This window comes from Manis pentadactyla, chromosome 4 (assembly GCF_030020395.1).
Source record: "Manis pentadactyla isolate mManPen7 chromosome 4, mManPen7.hap1, whole genome shotgun sequence".
Lineage (NCBI taxonomy): Eukaryota > Metazoa > Chordata > Mammalia > Pholidota > Manidae > Manis > Manis pentadactyla.
The window spans coordinates 148,087,635-148,102,129 of record NC_080022.1 but is presented as its reverse complement, the minus strand read 5'-3'; the positions used below and the strand labels follow the sequence as shown (position 1 = coordinate 148,102,129).

Genomic DNA, 14,495 nt, shown 5'->3' with positions numbered 1-14,495 from the left:
CTTACACTACTTATTAAAAAAATACTAAAATAGCCCCAAAGTCTATATATAAAGCAGAAGGTAAATCCCTATCCCCCATCCCTATCAGAAGTAACTACTATTAAATGGTTCTAGTCTTTTTTTAAACATATATTTATTTATTTATTTTTATTAAGGTATCATTGATGTACAATCTTATGAAGGTTTCTCATGAGCAACATTGTGGTTACTACATTCACCCATATTATCAAGTCCCCATTGCAGTCATTGTCCATCAGAGTAGTAAGATGCTATAGAGTCACTACTTGTCTTCTCTGCTATGTTGCCTTCCCTGTGACCCCCCTACATTATGTGTGCTAATCATAATACCCCTTAATCCCCTTCTCCCTCTCTCCATCCCCACCCACCCTCCCCAACCCCTGCCCTTTGGTAACCACTAGTCCCTTCTTGGAGTCTGTGAGTCTGCTGCTGTTTTGTTCCTTCGGTTTTGTTTTGTTGTTACACTCCACAAATGAGGGAAGTGATTTGGTACTTTTCTTTCTCTGTCTGGCTTATTTCACTGAGCATAATACCCTCTAGCTCCATCCATGTTGTTGCAAATAAGATTTCTTTTCTTCTTATGGCTGAATAATATTCTATTGCGTTTATGTACCACATCTTCTTTATCCATTCATCTACTGATGGACACTTAGGTTGCTTCCATATCTTGGCTATTGTAAATAGTGCTGTGATAAACATAGGGGTGCATACATCTTATTGAATCTGGGATCTTGTTTTCTTTGGTTAAATTCCTAGGAGTGGAATTTCTGGGTCAAATGGTATTTCTATTTTTAGTTTTTTAAGGAACCTCTATCTTGCTTTCCACAATGGTTGAACTAATTTAAATTCCCACCAACAGTGTAGGAGGGTTCCCCTTTCTCTGCATCCTCACCAGCATTTGTTCTTTGTTTTTTGGATGTTGGCCATCCTAACTGGTGTGAGGAGGTATCTCATTGTGGTTTTAATTTGCATTTCCCTGATGATTAGTGATGTGGAGCATCTTTTCATGTGCCTATTGGCCATCTGAACTTCTTCTTTGGAGAAGTGTCTGTTCAGATCCTCCACCCATTTTGTAATCGTGTTATTTGGTTTTTGGGTGTTGAGGCATGTGAGCTCTTTATGTATTTTGGATGTCAACCCTTAATGGGATATGTCATTAATGAATATATTCTCCCATACTGTAGACTGCCTTTTGTTCTACTGATGGTTTCCTTTGCTGTACAGAAGCTTTTTAGTTTGATATAGTCCCATTTGTTCATTTTTGCTTTTTGTCTAGTCTTTTTAACTGTATGCATTTTGTAGCTCTGTGTATTCTGTATGCATGTGTGCATATGCATGCCCCACCTACTGTTCTTCAGTGCTTTTTTTTTTTTTTTTTTCCCAGTGGTTAACATTTTATGGGTGTTTTTCCCTGTGATTTTTTTTTAAGTTCTTAATGCCTGTGACAGAGCTTTGGGTTCCTTTCTCTGACCCTTTTTTGTTCTCAGTTAAAAGAATGAGGGAAATTTCTTTGAAAGATCTGAACAAATTAATTTTATTCCTTGTTACATGAATTGGCATAAGGATGTAGCTTTATTTACAAGTAAATCAGTAGAATTCTGGTTGTTAGAATATGTCTACTTTGTTATAAATAATTCAAGTCTGATTTTATGATAAGATCTCTTGCAGAACCTTGAGGGAAGCAAGAACTGTGAGCACAATAATCTTTAGAGAATGTACAGTCCTTTGGGTATTTGTCTACTTGTTAGGTACTTAGTCAGATGAAGTGTTTTCTCAAGTGCTGCTGAAATGCACAGTTCAGCCTTTATTTTGAAATCTCTCCTGTCTTCTCTCCCTCTCTCATTACTTTCATTACCTCGATGGGACATTCAAGCTGGGCTGTCTTATCCTTTTATTTCTGTAGTCTACAGAAGCCTGCCTGAAGATTAACTGTAGGTGAACAGGCAGTCTTACCTACTTGGCTAGAAATCACCTGTCAAGATGAAGCACATGTCAACAAAGGCCCCCTAGACTCAGGGCCCTGAACCCAGGTAACTTAATCTTGAGGCGTATTTGGCGTGCTTAGTGGAAACGGATGAAAAGTTAGGGAGTTGGACTTATTGGAGGCGGGGCACGAGTATTGTGGGGGTGGCAGTAGCAGGTGGAGCTGGGGTAGAGAGGAGAGAGAGAGTGCATGTATATAGGGAGGAGAAGCATCCAGTAGTATATAGTAAAGGAGAATTATTAATTCAGGAATCTTCAAATTTGAATTGCAAAATCTTTGCTCTGAAAGGGTGGTTACTGGGGAATAGGATATGAACTTAACAGTCACTTCACTAGAACGCTGTTGGAGTTGTGTAGGTGATGGAGTTTGATGACAAGGGCCTTTCCTTGCCCTTCCTCTGTTATTAGCAGCTCAAAGCAAAATGAAATAGCTTTGTGTAGAAAATTACACCCATCAAATGGTTCCAAGATTTCCGCTACCAGGTTTCTAAAGTGAGCTGCCCAAGATAGCAGTTTGGTCACATCGCTGACTTCCTTTCTCCCAGTCTTGTCATCAGGTCCTCAGACTGTATCCTGTCAGCTTTGGGTTCTTCCTTCTTCTGCAGGCTTGCTACTTTTTCAGTTCTTGACACTTAGCAATCTAGTACTTCATTGTGCCTGAGATTGGCAGTTGCTGTACCGTTGATACCGGTTACTTTTCTCAACTGTGAAGTATTATACCACAGTGGATAATAACGTGCCCCCAAATATGTTATAGAACAGTTTCTGGTAACTGCGCCAGTAGGGACAGATCAGTTTGCATGCCCTCCAAAGCACAGGGCGTTGTTTGCAGCAAAGTGCTGTGGAGCCGGTCGAGCCTCACAGCGCCAGTTACTGACGATTACTCTATCTGAACAGGAAAGGGGCTTGTTAAAGATTTAAGGCCTTGCCTGCTCCTCCTGGCTTCAAGATGGAATGACCCTTGCCATGGTGACAGTCTTTGTCTCCCAGGAGAGGCCATTTAATACAGTAGGTTTGTGCCTGCACACGTTACCATCAGCCTGAGTTGGCTGACACTGTGGTGGTAAGTTGGCATTTGGATACTTTCAAGATACATGAGCTGTATAACATCCCGTGGTTTGAATTTCTGGACAAAACTGCCCCATCAGGAAATTAGAAGCCTCTACTTTGAATCTGTGCCTTTGGGGAGGTTTTTTCCTTTGTTTTATTTGACTGCTGTTGAGTCAAATGGACTTTAATTCTCACAGTCATAAAAATTCCATTAAGTCCCTTGCACTGCATCCCAGGTGTGAAAATGTCTCAGTATAACATGACTGTGGGTGATGGCTAAAATCCTTCAGAGTAGTTAGGATAATTGTCCCTGGAGGCTTGAAGAAAATAATGGTTCAGTGGGCAAAATAAATACGGTTCCATTGTTATATTCTTGGCAGTTCTTATGGGTGATGAGACTAATGTCGAAGACCGGGTTCAGTGAGGCTACTGTTCAGTTTAGGGTCTCTGAAAAAAAACTTTTCACTTCCCTGTGAACAGTGCTAGGGGGCATAACTGTGACTTATTTTTTCCAAGGCCCCTCTGCATCAGAATCATTTGAAAGAAGGAGATGCTTATTAAAAATTCCAATTCTGGGGCCTCCCTCTACTCTGCTAATTCAGTGTTTGAGGGATTGGAATGGGAAATGGCCGTTTTATTTTTTTGGAAATGGTCATTTTCAGTAAGCACCCCTATTGATTCTTAAGTATCCCTAGAGTAGTCAAGTATCCCCAAATTTACTTCATTTTTCTTGCTTAATTTCTATTTAGCATCTGATTTATTAATCTTCCTGTTTAACATATGATTTATTAGATGATAGGTGTCTGGTTGACACTCATATGTCTTTTTTGGAGAAGAGGTACTCTAGTTTAAAAAAAGTTGTGAGATCCCAGGACACCAAAAATTAGAATTTGGCAGTGTCTCTAATTCTCACTACAGCCACTGGTTCCTGGGAATTTGGATTTATCAATTCAGTGGCTTATCAATCAGGAAAAGGATGTGGTCACAAATAAGATTAACTTTGATGAAAAGAAATGTGTAGTATCATTTAGGATGTTAGGAATGGGAAAGTAGGTAAAAGGGAAGTGTTGAGAGGAAAGAATTAGAAGGGGAAGATTAGTTTATAGGTGTAAAGAATTTAAAACTTTAACTGAATTTTAAATTACCAAGTAGTATCTGCATATATGCTTGTGTTAGTCCGGGGAAAGGAAACCCTGGGACAAAATACCTCTAAAAACCAAAATCAGTCAAAGGGAGAAATAGTTCAAAATTCCATTTATTGCTTACAAAACTGCAGTCCAGCCCATTTCTCTCTTCTGCCCTAGCAGCAGCAAAACCGGCCCTCCCCCTCACCGCTGAGGTACAGATAAGCCCTCTTGCCCGGGTAATTACCCATTGATATGGAGATAAACTTATCCACCCCCGAGAAAAGATGCAAATGCACTAAAGCCATACTTCTTTCCACCTCTGAACATCTGTTGATATGCAGACATTCCAAAGCCAGGTAAGATATTCTGGAAATGTTTCAATTTTACCCACAGCTTGTTAAAAATTTTTCAAATACTGATAAAGCTAAGAATAGGTCCTTGCCAAAACAGCAGGAGACTCACAGACTCCAGGAAAGGACTAGCGGTTACCAAAGGGGAGGGAAGTGGGATGGCGGGTGGGGAGGGAGGGAGAAGGGGATTGAGGGGTATTATGATTGGCACACACGGTGTGGGGGGGATCATGGGGATGACAGTAGCACAAAGAACACAAGTAGCGACTCTGTGGCATCTTATTACACTGATGGACACTGACTACAGTGGGGCATGGGGGGACTCGATAATATGGGTGAATGTAGTAACCACATTGTTTTTTCATGTGAAACCTTCATAAGAGTGTATATCAATTATCCCCCCCAAAAAAGGAAAAAGAATGCACAAGCAATTGCTAGGGCAATCTGAGTTCAAATTATCTGTATATAATACAAAAATAAAGTGTGCACACACCAGAAGAAAAAAAATAGGTCCTTGATTGCTTCCGTTGCAGTTCCCTCCTGGTGTGTGTGTATCCTCCCCTATGTTTCTGTATGTATTTGGTAATTTTCTATGGATGTGGAAGAGTTATAGAATCTTGAAAAATGAATATTTTTATTTACCTTATTGATATCTGCTTACTCTTTGTAATGTTAAGATCTATTGAGAAAAGATGTGAACTATGAACCATAAATGGCATTACGTTTCTGGTCTAGTAAAACTGTGTGTGCAAAATACACACACATTAAATATTTCTTGTGACCACCCATTAAAAGTAAAACTGCGTTACTTGTCTGAATTTTAAGATAATGCATTGAAAGAACTTAAATCTCAATTATTTTATCTCATACAGCCTCATAAAACTTCAAGTGCCTTACAGGGATGGTAGTACAGCATGGAGAATATAGTCAGTGATTCCATAACCTCTTACTATGTTGATAGATAGTAACCGCATTAAAGGGGTTTAGGATATAATAATATGTAACTGTTGAACCACTGTATTGTGTATTTGAAGTTCATGTAAGATTGTGTATTAACAATACTTTAATAAAAAAAACCTCTGAGCAAAAAAAAAAAAACCACAAAACTTAAAAATGCCTGAATCCATTAGTTCAAATTTAGCATCTTTTATTTTATTTTATTTTGGTATCATTAATATACAGTTACATGAAAGACATTATGTTTATGAGGCTCCCCCTTTTCCCAGACCCCCCCACAAACCCCTTCAGTCACTGTCCATCAGCATAGTAAGATGCTGTAAAACTACTACTTATCTTCTCTGTGCTGCACAGCCCTCCCGTTGCCCCCCACACTATACATGCTAATGCTAATGCCCCCTTTCTTTTTCCCCGCCCTTATCCCTCCCTTCCCACCCATCCTCCCCAGTCCCTTTCCCTTTGGTAACTGTTAGTCCATTCTTGGGTTCTGTGATTCTGCTGCTGTTTTGTTCCTTCAGTTTTCCTTTGTTCTTATACTCCACAGATGAGTGAAATCATTTGGTACTTGTCTTTCTCTGCCTGGCTTATTTCACTGAGCATAATATCCTCTAGCTCCATCCATGTTGTTGCGAATGGTAGGATCTGTTTTTTTCTTATGGCTACATCTTATTCCATTGTGTATATGTACCACCTCTTCTTTATCCATTCATCTACTGATGGACATTTAGGTTGCTTCCATATCTTGGCTATTGTAAATAGTGCAGTGATAAACATAGGGGTGCATCTGTCTTTTTCAAACTGGAGTGCTGCATTCTTAGGGTAAATTCCTAGAAGTGGAATTCCTGAGTCAAATGGTATTTCTATTTTGAGCATTTTGAGGAACCTCCATACTGCTTTCCACAATGGTTGAACTAATTTACATTCCCACCAGCAGTGTAGGAGGGTTCCCCTTTCTCCACAACCTCGCCAACATTTGTTGTTGTTTGTCTTTTGGATGGTAGCCATCCTTACTGGTGTGAGGTGATATCTCATTGTGGTTTTAATTTGCATTTCTCTGATGACAAGTGATGTGGAGCATCTTTTCATGTGTCTGTTGGCCATCTGAATTTCTTCTCTACAGAACTGTCTGTTCAGCTCCTCTGCCCATTTTTTAATTGGATTATTTGCTTTTTGTTTGTTGAGGTGTGTGAGCTCTTTATATATTTTAGATGTCAACCCTTTATCAGATCTGTCATTTATGAATATATTCTCCCATACTGTAGGATACCTTTTTGTTCTATTGATGGTGTCCTTTGCTGTACAGAAGCTTTTCAGCTTGATATAGTCTCACTTGTTCATTTTTGCTTTTGTTTCCCTTGCCTGGGGAGATATGTTCATGAAGAAGTCACTCATGTTTATGTCCAAGAGATTTTTGCCTATGTTTTTTTCTAAGAGTTTTATGGTTTCATGACTTACATTCAAGTCTTTGATCCATTTTGAATTTACTTTTGTGTATGGGGTTCAACAGTGATCTAGTTTTATTCTCTTACATGTAGCTGTCCAGTTTTGCCAGCACCATCTGTTGAAGAGACTGTCATTTCCCCATTGTATGTCCATGGCTCCTTTATCGAATATTAGTTGACCATATATGTTTGGGTTAATGTCTGGAGTCTCTATTCTGTTCCATTGGTCTGTGGCTCTGTTCTTGTGCCAGTAACAAATTGTCTTGATTACTGTGGCTTTGTAGTAGAGCTTGACGTTGGGGAGCGAGATCCCCCCATCTTTATTCTTCCTTCTCAGGATTGCTTTTGCTATTTGGGGTCTTTGGTGTTTCCATATGAATTTTTGAACTATTTGTTCCAGTTTATTGAAGAATGCTGTTGGTAATTTGATAGGGATTGCATTAAATTTGTATATTGTTTTGGGCAGGATGGCCATTTTAATGATATTAATTCTTCCTAGCCAGGAGCATGGGATGAGTTTCCATTTGTTAATGACCTCTTTAATTTCTCTTAAGAGTGTCTTACAGTTTTCAGGGTATAGGTCTTTCACTTCTTGGTTAGGTTTATTCCTAGGTATTTTATTCTTTTTGATGCTATTGTGAATGGAATTGTTTTCCTGATTTCTCTTTCTATTAGTTCATTGCTAGTGTATGGGAAAGCCACAGATTTCTGTGTATTAATTTTGTATCCTGCAACTTTGCTGAATTCCGATATTAGTTCTAGTAATTTTGGAGTGGAGTCTTTAGGGTTTTTTATGTGCAATATCATGTCATCTGCAAATAGTGACAGTTTAACTTCTTCTTTACCAATCTGGAGTCCTTGTATTTCTTTGTTTTGTCTAATTGCCGTGGCTAGGACCTCCAGTACTATGTTGAATAACAGTGGGGAGAGTGGGCATCCCTGTCTTGTTCCCTATCTCAGAGGAAAAGCTTTCAGCTTCTCACTGCTCAGTATGATGTTGGCTGTGGGTTTATCATATATGGCCTTTATTATGTTGAGGTACTTGCCTTCTGTGCCCATTTTGTTGAGAGTTTTTATCATGAATGGATGTTGAATTTTGTCAAATGCTTTTTCAGCATCTATGGAAATGATCATGTGGTTTTTGTCTTTCTTTTTGTTGATGTGGTGGATGATGTTGATGGATTTTCGGATGTTGTACCATCCTTGCATCCCTGGGATGAATTCCACTTGATCATGGTATATGATCCTTTTGATGTATTTTTGAATTTGGTTTGCTAATATTTTGTTGAGTATTTTTGCATCTATGTTTATCAGGGATATTGGTCTGTAGTTTTCTTTGTGGGGGGGTCTTTGCCTGGTTTTGGTATTAGGGTGAACCTGGCTTCATAGAACGAGTTTGTGAGTATTCCCTCCTCTTCTATTTTTTGGAAAACTTTAAGGAGAATGGATATTATGTCTTCTCTGTATGTCTGATAAAATTCCGAGGTAAATCCATCTGGACCGGGGCGTTTGTTCTTGGGTAGTTTTTTGATTACCGCTTCAATTTCATTGCTGGTAATTGGTCTGTTTAGATTTTCTGTTTCTTTCTGGGTCAGTCTTGGAAGGTTGTATTTTTCTAGGAAGTTGTCCATTTCTTCTAGGTTTTGCAGCTTGTTAGCATATAGGTTTTCATAGTATTCTCTCATAATTCTTTGTATTTCTGTGGGGTCTGTCGTGATTTTTCCTTTCTCATTTCTGATTCTGTTGATGTGTGTTGATTCTCTTTTTCTCTTAATAAGTCTGGCTAGAGGCTTATCTATTTTGTTTATTCTCTCGAAGAACCAGCTCTTGGTTTCATTGATTTTTTTCTATTGTTTTATTCTTCTCAATTTTATTTATTTCTTCTCTGATCTTTATTATGTCCCTCCATCTGCTGACTTTAGGCCTCATTTGTTCTTTTTCCAATTTCGATAATTGTGACGTTAGACTATTCATTTGGAATTGTTCTTCCTTCTTTAAATATGCCTGGATTGGTATATACTTTCCTCATAAGACTGCTTTCGCTGCGTCCCACAGTAGTTGGGGCTTTGTGTTGTTGTCATTTGTTTCCTTATATTGCTGGATCTCCATTTTAATTTGTTCGTTGATGCATTGATTATTTAGGAGCATGTTGTTAAGCCTCCATGTGTTTGTGAGCCTTTTTGCTTTCTTTGTACAATTTATTTCTAGTTTTATACCTTTGTGGTCTGAAAAGTTGGTTGGTAGGATTTCAATCTTTTGGAATTTACTGAGGCTCTTCTTGTGGCCTAGTATGTGGTCTATTCTGGAGAGTGTTCCATGTGCACTTTAGAAGAATGTGTGTATCCTGTTGCTTTTGGATGTAGGGTTCTATAGATGTCTGTTAGGTCCATCTGTTCTAGTGTTTTGTTCAGTGCCTCTGTGTCCTTACGTATTTTCTGTCTGGTGGATCTGTCCTTTGGAGTGAGTGGTGTGTTGAAGTCTCCCAAAATGAATGCATTGCATTCTATTTCCTCCTTTAATTCTGTTAGTATTTGTTTCACATATGTTGGTGCTCCTGTATTGGGTGCATATATATTTATAATGGCTATATCCTCTTGTTGGACTGAGCCCTTTATCATTATGTAATGTCCTTCTTTATCTCTTGTTACTTTCTTTGTTTTGAAGTCTATTTTGTCTGATAGCAGTATTGCAACACCTGCTTTTTTCTCGCTGTTGTTTGCATGAAATATCTTTTTCCCTCCCTTGACTTTTAATCTGTGCATGTCTTTGGGTTTGAGGTGAGTCTCTTGTAAGCAGCATATAGATGGGTCTTGCTTTTTTATCCATTCTATTACTCTGTGTCTTTTGATTGTTGCATTCAGTCCATTTACATTTAGGGTGACTATTGAAAGATATGTACTTATTGCCATTGCAGGATTTAAGTTTGTGGTTACCAGAGGTTCAAGGTTAGCTTCTTTGCTATCTTACTGTCTAACTTAACTCACTTATTGAGCTATTATAAACACTGTCTGCTGATTCTTTATTTCTCTCCCTTCTTATTCCTCCTCCTCCATTCTTCATATGTTGGGTGTTTTGTTCTGTGCTCTTTTTAGGAGTGCTCCCATCTAGAGCAGTCCCTCTAAGATACCCTTTAGAGGTGGTTTGTGGGAGGCAAATTCCCTCAACTTTTGCTTTTGTGAGAATTGTTTAATCCCTCCTTCATATTTAAATGATAATCGTGCTGGATACAGTATTCTTGGTTCAAGGCCCTTCTGTTTCATTGCATTAAATACATTGTGCCATTCTCTTCTGGCCTGTAAGGTTTCTGTTGAGAAGTGTGATGATAGGCTGATGGGTTTTCCTTTGTAGGTGACCGTTTTTTTTCTCTCTGGCTGCCTTTAATACTCTGTCCTTGTCTTTGATCTTTCCCATTTTAATTATTATGTGTCTTGGTGATGCCCTTCTTGGGTCCCTTGTCATGGGAGTTCTGTGTGTTTCTGTGGTCTGAGAGGCCATTTCCTCCCCTAGTTTGGGGAAGTTTTCAGCAATTATTTCTTCAAAGACACTTTCTATCCCTTTTTCTCTCTCTTCTTCTGGTACTCCTATGATGCAAATATTGTTCCTTTTGGATTGGTCACACAGTTCTCTTAATATTCTTTCATTCCTGGAGATCCTTTTATCTCTCTCTGCATCAGCTTCTCTGTGTTCCTGTTCTGTTTTCTAGTCCATTAATGGTCTCTTGCATCTCGTCCATTCTGCTTTGAAGTCCTTCCAGAGATTGTTTTATTTCTGTATTCTCCCTCCTTAGTTCTTGCATATTTCTCTGCAAGTCCATCAGCATGGTTATGACTTTTGTTTTGAATTCTTTTTCAGGAAGATTGGTTAAATCTACCTCCCCAGATACCTTCTCAGGAGAGGATGTGGAAGGTGTCTGGGTTAGCCTGGTTTGGATCAAATTTTTTTGCCTTTTCATGTTGATAGGTGCAGTCGTATGCTATTGACTCGTCTGTCAGCTGGGAGAGCCAAGACCTTTTCCAGTTGCTCCTGGCCTTTCTTTTCTGGGACAACGACGACCCCTAGCGGCTTGTTCTGAGCAATTGCGTGTAGACTGGGTCTGTTTCTTGCCCAGCTGCTATGGAGGAAGCTCCCTTGCTGTGGGTGTGGCCAGCCTCAGGCTGCTGCTCTGCTATGGCAGGACACCGGAGTGGGAACAGACGGGGACCTGTTTATCGTCGTGAGGGGTCTCAGAGCTGCTGCCCAGGGGTTTAGTGGGCCCAGATTTCCCCAGGATTCCCAGCTGCTGTGCTAAGTGTCCCCGGATGCTTCCATCCAGCTGTGGGATCCCTGTCTCTTTAAGACTTTCAAAAAGCACTTGCTTTTCTTTGTCCCAGGGGCACTGAGTGCGGGGACCTGCTCACAGGTTTTACTGTCCTGTTTCCCTAGTTTTCAGCACCCCACGCCTGGGTGCGGATGGCTAGGGCTCGCTGTTTAGCAGTCCTGGGCTCCCTCTCCCTCCCTGCTCCAACTCCTCTCCTTCCGCCGGGGGCTGGGGTGTGGGGCGCTCGGGTCCCGCCAGGCTGGGGCTTGTATCTTACCCCCTTCGCGAGGTGCTGGTTTCTCGCTGGTATAGATGTGGTCTGGCTGTTGTCCTGTGTCTTCTGGTCTCTCTTTTAGGGATAGTTGTATTTGTTGTATTTTCAAAAATATATGTTTTTGGGAGGAGATTCCCACTGTCCTATTCATGCCGCCATCTTGGCTCCGCCCTCCAAAATTTAGCATCTTTTTAAAACTTTGTGTAATCCTCAGCCTTTCCAGTCTAAAGGAAGGAACTAAGATGGAGAAAGGTTATACTGGGGGGGGGAACTGATTGAAACTGTACAGAATCCCAAACAGGGAAATGATAAGCTGTGACAGCTCTCCTCACCTGCTAAATGGTGTTTATCTTAGCAAAATTAGAAGTCCTGATGCTTCTGGCCCCCACATTGCTCTTCATAGGATTTACATTTACTTCTTGGCACAGTACTGTCTAGGTTTTTGCTAACTTATTTAAAGTTTACTAATAAAGAATGAGTCAGAAGCATCTAACAATACTGTGTTTTTTTCCAAAAGAGGTTCCATATTTGTCCTTACTGTGTATGTACCTTGAGAGTTTTTCCACGGTAGAATGTTTGTGACTTATCATCAACTACAGAAGTATATTTTAAAGTGTGGTCCATGAGATAATGGTTGTCAACTGCTGTAAAAATTCTTTTATCATCTGAAAAGAACTAATTAACGTATGCTATAGGAAAACACTGAAGGGGAGGAAATAAAAGAGGGAACATTTCATAAAAGCTTATAAAAGCTCAGTGTGTAGCTATCCTACTGAAATGATGATGTAATTAAGGGGAATTAAGTGAGTTGGGTAAATAACTTTTTAAAAAACTAGCCCCCTGAAAAGGAATAGAATTAAGTAGCACAATTTATAACACCCAAATTCTGACCATCTGCACATACATTTTAATTAACCTAATGTTTATTGAATGACAAGCAGGGTTGGCAGCTGCAGCTAGAGTTAATGCCATTGAGACCTACCTTGAAGGATGGACAAGGCTTAGGTGTGGTGGTCTCCAGTACTCAAGCTGAGGAGTAGCATGTGGTGGTGGGAGGTTTTGAGCAGGAAAGAGAAGAATCTGATATGAACTTTAGTTTCTTTCTTGTCAAATAAAACACATAAAAAACACATAGAAAGCAAGGACTTAATCTTTTCTTTGTATAGCACCAATGCTGATTCTAGCCTGTCAGGGCAAATTCTGTGATTAATAGCTGTTGATGAGTGAGTCATTTGAGAATTGACTTTTAAATAAGTTGGCTAATAAATAAGAATTCACATAAATTCGGGGATTTTTCTTTTAAAAGCAAATGTTAGTGCAGTTTTCACACACTCCTGTATTCCTTAAGCATCTAGTAGATTTGATAACTGTAGTTTAGTTTTTGCATTCAAAATGGGCAGCTGAGTAAACAAAAGAAGCTCCATTATTTCTGTCTTAATTAGAGAACTTGAGCTAAGAGAAATAGGTCAGAGAAGGCCTAGTGGGGAAAAAGAACAGTGAGTCTGGTTAGAGCTGACAAAAATTCACCCTAATGGCTTCACCAGCTAGGGATGACTAGGCAAGTTCCCCAGTCCTCTGACCCAGATGTTCTTATTTGTAAATGCAAAGTGACTTCTTTATCTGGCCCCTTGGGGAAATCTTCAGAGCTGTGAACCTGCTACCTTCTGTAATCTTGCTGTCCTGAGCCCCAGGCTGTTCTCTGATGAAAGGTCAGGAAGTGACTACTGGAGCTTTCCAGGTCAGAGCTCCAGAGGTGCCCCAGTGACCAACAGTAGGGAAATAAGGTTTACTTGCGTCCCCACCCCACCCCCACCACCAGTCATCAGCACTCTGTTTTAAAAAAACAGTGGGGTTCCTGTTATTTTCTAGGTTGCAGTCGATTGCAGTTGGCTCAGGCTTAGTTGTTTGGGAAATAGGAGTTTTGCCTAGCATGAGTCAGCACGGCCTGAGTAAACTGCCTGCTCTGTTGCAATTTTGCTTACCAAAGATACGTCCCCAGGCGGCACCATCCACTTTGCTTGAAAGCCGCTGCTGTTGGTTCCTGAGATGATCTCATCTGAACATGGCTCCAAGGTCCTCAGCGGCAGGAACTGGAGGCAGCTTGCTGTCTGCTGTGGTAGTGTTTTGAAACAGGCAAAATCAGGTAATTCCATACTTGTCTTCTCTTAGTTTCTCTAGCTAGACAGCTGCAGTAGAAACTGGGAAGATCCTTGGTCTTCAGAAGTGAGTCAGTGCCATATCAGTTTGGGTATCTTAAAGTTAGTCCTTCAGATCTTTGGAGGGGATCTTAAGGGGATAAAGTTTCATTTCATTTAGGGTCTGGATGTAGTCTTAGACTTAAGACAATGTATTATATAAACCTTAGAGAAGTCAAACATGTTAGGTTTACAGCTTTAATACATCTTTTTGCTTTTGTATTTTTTGTCCTTTTGGGGCTTATGAAAAATTTAGTCAGACCAAACCATTGTTAAAGGAAAAGAGAGGCACATGTTATTTGCTTATCTACTTAATATTTGTGAATATTGAATTGTAGAGAACACTGTCTTACCAGTGAGTTTCTTTATTCCTTTCTGAAGTATGGGGAACCTCCCCTCATTCCTAATTCTGTTCAGGCTACTGCCCTGTCTCCCTCCTGCTCTAAACCTTTGAACTTTTTACCTCTTCAGCTTCATTGCTAGGTTGTTGCCTCCCTCAAAGTTGGCTAATGATCCTTAGAATTATCCCCAAATGATCCATGTTCTCTTTTACCTCAAGCCTTTTTACAGATGAGCCTGCCTTTTCTGAAAACACCCTGCCCCAACTTAGCCAGCTGGCTTCAGCCTAGAGGTCACTTCTGTGAGGTTTCTTCTTACTCAACAAGACTGGATGAGTACTCAGGAGGGCTCTGTGTTTACTCCAGTCGTTGATATATTGAGATTCAGCATCTGTTTTTGTTAGAATTATATCCATGGTCCTTGGTGCATAGTAGGTTCACAATAAGGGTAAAGGAGGAAGAGC

General features: G+C 40.0%; 1 protein-coding gene across 6 annotated transcripts in view; it reads left to right on the top strand.

Moving 5' to 3' along the window:
- The window catches only part of RFFL (ring finger and FYVE like domain containing E3 ubiquitin protein ligase), an 85,585-nt gene that overhangs the window by 22,623 nt on the left and 48,467 nt on the right, over positions 1-14,495 (top strand). For 2 of the 6 annotated variants that reach the window (XM_036927874.2, XM_057501166.1), the window contains one exon: positions 13,498-13,641. The exons of the other annotated variants lie outside the window; for them this stretch is intronic. In XM_036927874.2, coding sequence (XP_036783769.1) covers positions 13,545-13,641 — 97 coding nt within the window. In that variant the 5' untranslated portion in view covers positions 13,498-13,544. The remainder of the gene's footprint in view (positions 1-13,497; positions 13,642-14,495) is intronic. 6 annotated transcript variants of the gene reach the window in all.